The sequence below is a fragment of the Austrofundulus limnaeus genome, unplaced genomic scaffold (genome assembly GCF_001266775.1).
Source record: "Austrofundulus limnaeus strain Quisiro unplaced genomic scaffold, Austrofundulus_limnaeus-1.0 Scaffold16, whole genome shotgun sequence".
Lineage (NCBI taxonomy): Eukaryota > Metazoa > Chordata > Actinopteri > Cyprinodontiformes > Rivulidae > Austrofundulus > Austrofundulus limnaeus.
Window position 1 is genome coordinate 15627 of NW_013952418.1, and position 9417 is coordinate 25043.

Consider the following 9417-nt stretch of genomic DNA (forward strand, 5'->3'; position numbering starts at 1 on the left):
TGTACAGCGCCCGCTTTACAGCAGCCGCTTTACAGCAGACGCTGCGCCAATCCGCCTGTCGATCTCCCGCTCCGTTCTTCCCCCATTCGTGAACAAGATCCCCAGATACTTAAACTCCTTCACTTGAGACAGGGCGACCCCCCTGACCCGGAGAAGGCACAACAGTAGTGTAAAATTGCTAAACACTTACTAAAAAAGGCAACACAATAATTAGGAGTATAAAAGGTAATTATAGTAAAATACAGCTTCTTGCTTAATTTCGCTTTTAGCTATGATTTTACTACTTTTAGTTTTTGGTTAACATTTAGCTAATTTTATCTTCAAGCTGGCATTTTTTTATTTATAGCGACTCTTGTCTTTTTTGAAGGCGTTTGCCATATTTAGCTTTTAGCTGCTGTTCTGCTTATTTAGGTTTAGGGTTTAACCATTTATTTCCAGCTTTTACCCAAATTTTCCATTATTGTTCAGCAGATTTTAGCTGTTTTCAGCTGTGCTTTCATTTAATTTTTCTTCTTTGTGCTGTAAAAATAAACGTAAAATGTCTTAACTCTGTTTTGTGGCACTTTGGTGTTTGTTTATTTGCACATGTTTTGATCCATCACTGTCCTGGTTTTGGCCCACGGGCCACCACTTTACGATCCCTTTGAACCCAACGCTCCGCCTGATGACAGAAACTTTAAACATTTTTCATCTCCTGCATCGTGTTTCTTTTTGAACAGAAACTTTAAACAAACAGAGCTGATTGGCTGCTCGTGGCAGAGCACCTGATTACCTAATATGGTCACTTCCTGTTTTCCTGTTTCTGCTCGGAGTCAGTTGATGAAGTTGAGTTAAACCGGTTTGACAGGAAGATCTGATCCTGTGAAACCTTCAGCTCAGTCTGAGGTTTGGATTCAMCAACATTTATAATCTGTTTGTCTTTCACAACTGAAAACTGATTCTTAATCACAGAAAGAAAAATAAAACAAAACAAAACGTTCCTGTTCAAAAGAAGCAGTGTTCATATAAAACCATCAGATTTTTACAGATTTAATTTGATTTATTATTAATTAAAATAACAAAATTAAATGTCTTGCTCTCTTGTCACCGACTAATCCTTGGAAATCTGTTTTTTTGGGAGACTCRCTGACTCCCAGCCCGGCTGCTGCTGGATGACAGGACAAGCAGAAACACGTGAAGTGGGCGGGACAAGAATGTTACCTGAGGAGCAGGCTGAGCGCTGATTGGCCCCTGAGGCCCGTCAATCATCTGGGAGCGGCTCAGCTTCAGGTTTCAGTGGAAAGGAGCACTTCTGACCTGATGATGAATCCAACATTAACAACTTCTGTTAGCAGCTTAAACACTTTGAAACTGTCAGTTTATGAGCCCGAAAAGTCACGAAACAAAAGAAAAGTAAGAAATAAAAAAAGGTTTTAGTCATTTAAAACAGATAATTTTGTAACACATTTTATTATAACAGGTAAAAAACCATTCTGTGCAAACCCTTGTTACTCCTGATGAAACTCCAACACTTAGTGAAACGCGGTAAAACTCGAACCCTTTTCCTCTGATTCCAAGGTTTCTGTTGTCGGTGACGTCACTGCCTTTACCATAACCACAGGTTTGGGCACGCGCTTCAGCACTTCCGCGATTTGTCGACACTGAAACATAAAGCTCATCATCAGGTCCTCCGCTCCTCTTTAGGTTCAAACAGAACCAGAATATTGGATTAAATAAAAACCGACCTGGWGGAGAAGATGGTTTGGACCCTGGTCCTGCTGAGTGCAGGTGAGTTTGCTTTTTAATTCTTTATGGAAATAATATTTATTTTTTCCCTCTGGCTGTAAAGGAGCGGCCACACCTGTTAACACAGCTTCAGCTTCATTTGTTCAAAGCAGGAACAGAAAAAGACCATGGCTTCAGTCCTGAACTTCATTTAATGAATTATTTTAACAGAAAAATATATGTAATTTAAAGCCAAAGTTGAGTTTGTCTAAACAATAAATGGCCAATTAAAAAAAACCTGATAATTCAATAAAAAAGGCCAGGCTGACATGTTTTAATTTAAAACAGCTGACCCAAACTCAAATACAAAAAGCAGCAGGATTATAAACATGTTTGGTAATAATTCAGATTAATCTTATTTGACTTGTTAAAAGATATTTTAAAGAACACTTCTCTTTTCAGTGGACTGGAAAACAGGAATTATGATTTTTTTTTCTGACAGGTCTTTTGTATTTTTAACATTAACAAAAATTTTCTGAATTAATATAAACATGAATGTTAAAGATGTTGGTCAACTTATTTAATCAGGTTTTGTCTTTTATTTCTCCCACTGTGCAGGTTTTGTCTCATGAAAAATGTCTGGTATAATATTATAACAGAGAAACCTAATCACACCAACCTGAAATACTTTAATTTTCGTTAAAATGAATCAGATACACAACTTTTGAATTTCTTTTCCATTTAATTTCAGAAGTTTATTCATTAAAAATTATAATAAATAGATTTTAATAAAAAACAAATAACGTGAAAGGCAACAGAAAGGAAAAAAATCTTAACTTCTCCTTTTTTCCAAAAAATAAATTCAAACAATAATAATCTACAAATAACAAAAACATCAACTCCTTCTCAAGCAACAATTCAAACAGATACACATTATATTTCATATTTTTTCAACTTCTATCATTCTCTTAAACACATTGCTTTGACATTTTTAATATCAGCTTTTTGGATTTCTAAATTAATTTTGACAAATACATTGAGTAATAGTTCTGTTATTTTGACAAACAAATGAGTGAACATGCATTTTAACTCTGAGGCCTTATGCAAGACTCAAACTGAGACAAATGGTTTCAAGTAGGCCTCAGATTTCCCTTTTTATGTTCAGTTCTGCTCCAAAACAGAGTTATCTCCTCTGTCAGACACAAGCTTTACTGAACACTATTTCTGCATTTTTGAGCTCACGTTCATACCGGTGCACTAAAACCAACAGAAAGAGTCCACAGGGCGGAATTTAACGCCCCAATGAGGAGTTGACGGTACTGATTATTGCAGACAGAGGAGTATATATTTATTTACATGACAAATCCACTTACAAACTCGGGGCATCTGACAAACAAGTAAAAAACAGAATTAATCCCTAAAACCCATTTTAAATTGTATTTAAAACTGTCAAAATTGTTGAAAAAACCCACTGAATGAAACAAAAATGGCAAGCTGAGTAAATAGTTTACATTAGGAGGAAGTGTCTACTTTGTGGGGCGGATGAATTTTGTTTTAGGTGGAGCTGAGCTCCATCTACCCTTTATAGACTCGTGGAGGGGTTGACCCCGTGATCGTTATGGTGCCTGGGGCATTGGACCCTGTTAGGGTCTCCCTTGGAAAACAGGCCTCAGGGGAGGGGTCAGACTTGGAGCGATTCAGAACCCTTGATGAAATGAAACATCATTTGCATAGGAAACCTTGCCCAGGATAGGGAACCATTAGACTTGGCTGGGGGGTCTGACTGTTGTTTGTGCTTATGGACCAAACATCAGTTCAGATTACCCAGCCCTTTAGGAGTCTTTGGATGGTGTCCTGGAAGGGGTGCCATCTGGAGATGCCCTCGTTCTGCTGGGTGACTTCAATGCCCAGGGGGGCAATGATAGTTATCTGGAAGAGGGTGATTGGGAGGAATGGCCTCCCTGATCTGAACCTGAATGGTGCTGTTATTGAACTTCTGTGCTAAGCATGGGTTGTCCATAACGAACACCATGTTTGAGCGTAGGGTGGTCCATAAGTGTACTTGGTGCCAGGCCACCTTTGGCCAAAGGTCGATGATCAATTTTGTAATCGTGTCATCTGACCTGCAGCCCTATGTCTTGGACACTCGAGTGAAGAGAGGGGCAGAGCTGTCAACTGATCACCACCTGGTGGTGAGTTGGATCCGGTGGCGGGGGAGGCTGCCGGACAGACCTGGTAAACCCAAACATATAGTGAGGGTGAACTGGGAACATTTGGCAGAGTACAGAATATATTTGGAATCCGAATGGGCCACGTTTAGGGCCTCCATTGCAAATGCAGCTTCCAGAAATGTCAGCTGATCACCACCTGGTGGTGAGTTGGATCCAGTGGGGGGGGGGCTGCTGGACAGACCTTTTAAACCCAAACATATAGTGAGGGTGAACTGGGACCGTTTGGCGGAGTACAGAATATATTTGGAATCCGAATGGGCCACGTTTAGGGCCTCCATTGCAAATGCAGCTTCCAGGAACTGTGGCCTGAAGTTTATCGGTGCCTGTCGCGGTGGCAACCAAAGGACCCACTGGTGGACAACAGCGGTGATGGAGGTCTTCAGGCTGAAGAAGGAGGCCTTCTGAACTTGGTTTTCCCAGAGGAATCTAGAAGCAGCTGACAGGTACAGGGTGGCAAAGAGTTACAGCTTTGGTGGTTGCCGATGCAAAAAATCGAGCATGGGAGGAATTCGGGGAGGCCATGAAGAAGGACTTTTGTTTGGCCTCTAGGAGTTTCTGGCAAACCATGTGGCGACTCACAAAAGGAAAGCGTTCCCTGTCCCAGGCTGTACTTGGCTTGGGTGGGGAACTGCTGACTAGGACTGAGGATATCACTGGGTGATGGAAGGAACACTTGAAGGATCTCCTGAATCCACCCTCCAAGTCCATCTTTGAGGACGCAGAGTCTGAAGACTCGGGGGGGTGGGGGGGGGATGAGTCCATTGCCATGACAGAGAGCGCCAGGGGTGGATGGGATTCATGCCGAGATGCAGAAAGTTCTGGATGTTGTGGGGCTGTCATTGTTGACATGTCTTTTCAACATTATGGAGGACTGGGACAGCTCCTGTGGAGTTGCACACTGGGGTGGTGGTTCCCATTTTTAAAAAAAGGGGACCAGAGAGTGTGTTAACTATCGTGGGATCACACTTTTCATCCTCCCCAGGAAATGTTTACTGCAGGGTGTTGGAAGGGAGGCTCCGATCGATTGTCAAACCTCGGATTCAAGAGGATCAGTGTGGCTTTCGTCCCGGGCATGGAACAGTGGACCAGWTCTTTACCCTTGCAGAATTGTTAAGGGGGTCGTGGGAGTTTGCCTCTAAGGTCTACATGTGTTTTGCAGACTTGGAGAAGACTTGTGACCGTGTTCCTCAAGGCATTCTGTGGGGGGTCTGTTGGAGTATGGAGTGCCTGAGTTGCTACTGAGAGTGATCCAGTCCCTATATAACCAAAGCAGGAGCTGTGTTTGCATTGTTGGCACAAAGTCGAGCTTGATTTTAACGCAGGTTGGACTCCAGGGAAGTCCCTCATCTCTAATCCTGTTTGTAGTATGTATGGACAGAATCTCAAGGAACAGTCATGGAGGGGAGGGTATCTGGTTTGGGAACTACAGGGTCTCACCTCTGCTGTATGCAGATGATGTGGTTCGGTTGGCGTCTTTGGACCAAGACCTTCAGGGTGCACTGGGGCGGTTTATGTCTGGGATGAGAGTCAGTTCCTCTGAGTCTGAGGTCATGGTTCTCAACTGGAGAAGGGTGGAATGTCCCCTTCATGTCGGGGGAGTTTAAGCATTGGGTGTCTTGTTCACGAGTGATGGTAGGATGGATCAAGAGATGGATCAGTGGATTGGGGCCTCGTTCTCTGTAATGAGGGCATGGCTTCGGTCAGTCGTGGTGAAGACAGGGCTGAGTTGGAAAGCAAAGCTCTGGATTTACTGGTCTGTCTTTGTACCAACCCTCACCTGTGGTCACGGGGCATAGATCATGACCAAAAAAACGAGATCCCAGATACAAGCAGCAGAAATGACCTTCCTTTGTAGGGTGGCCTGGCTCAGCCATAGAGAGAGGATGAGGAGCTCAGTCATCCGGAGGGAGCTCAGAGTAGAGTCGCTGCTCCTCCACATCGAAAGGAGCAAGTTGAGGTGGTTCATCTGATCAGGATGCCTCCTGACACCTTCCTTTAGAGGTGTTCTGGGCACGTCCCACTGATAGGAAGACCAGGTGCTTGCTGGAGGGATTATATATCCTCTCTGGCCTGGGAATGCCTTGGGAGAAGGATGTCTGGGTTTCTCTCCTGGACCTGTTGCCTCCACGACCCAACTACGGATAAGTGGCAGAAGATGGAGATGTAGAGTCATAATAGAAATAAAGTCCATCTGTTTACCAAACTGATCTGAACTTTGTCAGATTTTAAAATGATTCAAACCCACAACAAAAGCTAAAATCCACAGTCATTTTTATTAAATACCAGAGGATCAGGACTTAGTCAGTAGGTCAAAGATCAGACTCTACAGGCCCCAGACAGCAGTTGGCTCCAGTTGAGCTGCATAACCATTTAGAAGGCCTGAAGAACGCTGTCAGCTTAATCATTAGTCATTATTTTAGTCAGTAAAACATATCTGGATAAAACTGGGAGTGGCTGATTTTATTTTATTGTATTTTTATTCTCCTCAGTGTGGTCTGGTGTGGCTGCCATCACTGTGACCATCCCTCAGGCTCAGTACGAGTATGCCAGAGGAGACAACATCACTRTGCCCTGCACCTTTAAAAGCAGCATAGCCACCCCTTCACAGGTCATCATCACCTGGATCGCTCTGGCTCAGGTTGAAGGTGCTTTAGATGTGAGTATTCACACGTACTGCATGTATCTACAGGATGTTTGTATTCCTCTAACATAAATGTTCTCAACAGGACGACGTCCTCACCTACTACAGTTCCACTACAGAAAGTGATGTCTCACCAAACTATGACGGCAGAGCATTTCTGGATTTGGATATGGCTACTGGAAAAGCTAACCTGAAGCTGAACTCAATCTCTCTAAATGACAACAGAGAGTTTGAGTGTAAAGTCATGATTCCGAAAGATTCAAAGGGCCAGCCAGCTGCCAAGACACGACTGGTTGTTCTAGGTAACTTTTAGTTAGAAGTGGGGTCTCTGCAGTCACAAAGTAGGAGTTATTTTGTGGGCGTAGCTGGCCCAATATGTGGTCAGATTAACGGTGGGGTTTGAAGAAACTGGGGAGCAGCTTGATTGAATCGGGCAGGACGCACTTAAATTTTTTAAATATAGAGATTAATTTTAGTCATAACTTGTGAGAGGAAGGTGCTAACTTCACTAAATTTGAACGCTGTACATGTGGAGGGACGTAACAATTTGGCTCAGTCAAAACATCTCTAACCAACCTGGAAAACGACAGCTAAAAATCAATTTTATTATGAATGCTTGTCATAATTTGAGACAGGAAGGTGCTTGCTGCATGAAATTTGAAGTCAAATTATGTTTACATGTTTACAATTTTTATTTGAGTCATTGTTCTGTTTTAAACTGTACATAGGCAGGCAATAAATCATTTTATTTTTCTGTTATCATTACTTCCTCTTTTAAGTTGTAAGACTATCTGACCGATCACTGTTAGAGAAAACTCCGCCCACATAAAGACCTCTTCCAATCACGGGTAGGGCCAGCTCCGCCTACATCAAGACCTCCGTCAATCACTGTCCACCCAATCAAGACCTCCGTCAATCACTGTTAGGGCCAGCTCCGCCTACATCAAGACCTCCGTCAATCACTGTTAGGGCCAACTCCGCCTACATCAAGACCTCCGTCAATCACTGTCCGCCCACATCAAGACCTCCGTCAATCATTGTTAGGGCCAACTCCGCCCACAACAAGACCTCCGTCAATAGTTGTTAGGGACAACTCCGCCCACATCAAGACCTCCGTCAATCACGATTAGGGCCAGCTCCGCCCACATCAAGACCTCCGTCAGTCACTGTCCGCCCACATCAAGACCTCTGTCAATCACATGTAGGGCCAACTCTGCCCACAGGACATGTACTGCAGAGACCCCTGCTTTCTTCGAGGTGAAACCACACCGCACTCTTTACACAAGCTGTTATCTACAACTTTGTTCATTAATGTGAACAACGGTTCTTATTAAAAACAGAATAATTGGAAAAAACAAAACAAAGGTGTTTCACTCTAATGTTCTGAGTGTTTCTGTCCAGCATCAGAGCTTCAGAGTGTCTGAGTTTATTACGAGATTATCTTGTTTTGTTATTTAGACCTGGTAAAAATTATAATTAAAAGGAAAACGTAAGTAATACGTTGCTTATAATAAATAATATTTCTGTGCACTTTGAATAAATCCGAAAAACACTGCAAGTTTGTTTACACATTGTTCTCTCCTGTTTTTTTTAAAGTGGCTCCCTCTACACCCATCTGTAAGATCCAGGGTAAAGCGGAGTACGGTCAGAACATCAACCTCACCTGTGCTTCTGCGGAAGGTTCACCTGCTCCAACCTACTCCTGGGCAGGTTATGATGTGAATAACAGGCCTCGTGCTCCAGACCCTAAAACCACCGACAGTAAATATCCTGATGAGTTGATTTTTAGAAAATCGCAAACCGTTTACCTGTTGAGATGACCTCATCTCTGCTGAACCAATTAAAAATAAGAAACGGGCATTTAGTTGAACTTCTARACAGGTTGGAGGTGAAATTTCTCTTTTACTTCATGTTTTCTTTGCAAACAGAGAGCTCCATTAATCTGTGAACAAATCTCAAGTTTCTGTTTTGTGTATTTTGGGACCAGTTTAAATTTATGTGAAGTAAAAAAAAAGATTCTGAGATCTCTGTGGCCAGTGTAAATCCACCTATATGAACTTTAGGAACTAGCWATCTTTAAAGGAATGCATATCACCCACCACAAGTGAATGCCAAATTCTGGGTGCTAACAGATGGCAGTGCTTTGTGAGATTACAATATGTGCACTGGCCAATTCCTGATGATTTCTAATAAAGTAAAACCAGATTCTACTTTGAGGTGACTCTTCCTGCAGACCGTAACAAGAAGCTTTTAAAGTGATTGACAAAGACAAGGATAGACAGACATGTTTCTATAAAATGCCACATCAGTCGTCTGCATCACAGACATACATAACCAGTGGTGGGCACTAGTCCCCTAAAGAGCAAAGGCGCTAATTGTGCACCTAAATTTCTCCTTTGCACTTTAGGGGTTTTACTAATTTCTTTAAATGAAGTGTGGATTTTTTTTCTAAATTTAGAATTGAGTAGCCCTAATCGCAAATAACGTTGCAAGTTCGATCAATATTGTCTAAATAAAAAAGAGAGTCATCTAAAACCATTACATTTTGTAGCAATAGATTTAATTTATGTTTCATCATTTTCTTGAACATTGAAGGAAAGCCGTCTCGTGTTAGATTTTGCCACAGAGCTTTATACTCTCAGTGACTCTCCTTCTGTGTGACGGTTTTTATTCATTAGAGCAGGGGTGGGCAATCCTGGTCCTGGAGTATGGAGAGCCGTTTTAGCCAAAATTAAATAAATAAATAAATGGTTGAAATAAATAAAAAAATGAGTAAAATAAATCAAAAAATGAAGAAAATGAGTGAAATAAATTAAAAATTTGTTAAATAAATAACTTAGC

The 9417-nt window shown here is 42.1% G+C and overlaps 1 protein-coding gene across 1 annotated transcript in view; it reads left to right on the forward strand.

The window, feature by feature from the left end:
* The first annotated feature begins 1616 nt into the window (after positions 1–1616).
* Positions 1617–9417, forward strand: part of gpa33a (glycoprotein A33 (transmembrane), paralog a) — a 15645-nt gene continuing 7844 nt past the window's right edge. The window contains exons 1-4 of the mRNA XM_014002987.1: positions 1617–1767; positions 6425–6591; positions 6662–6878; positions 8173–8337. Coding sequence (XP_013858441.1) covers positions 1737–1767; positions 6425–6591; positions 6662–6878; positions 8173–8337 — 580 coding nt within the window. The 5' untranslated portion in view covers positions 1617–1736. The remainder of the gene's footprint in view (positions 1768–6424; positions 6592–6661; positions 6879–8172; positions 8338–9417) is intronic.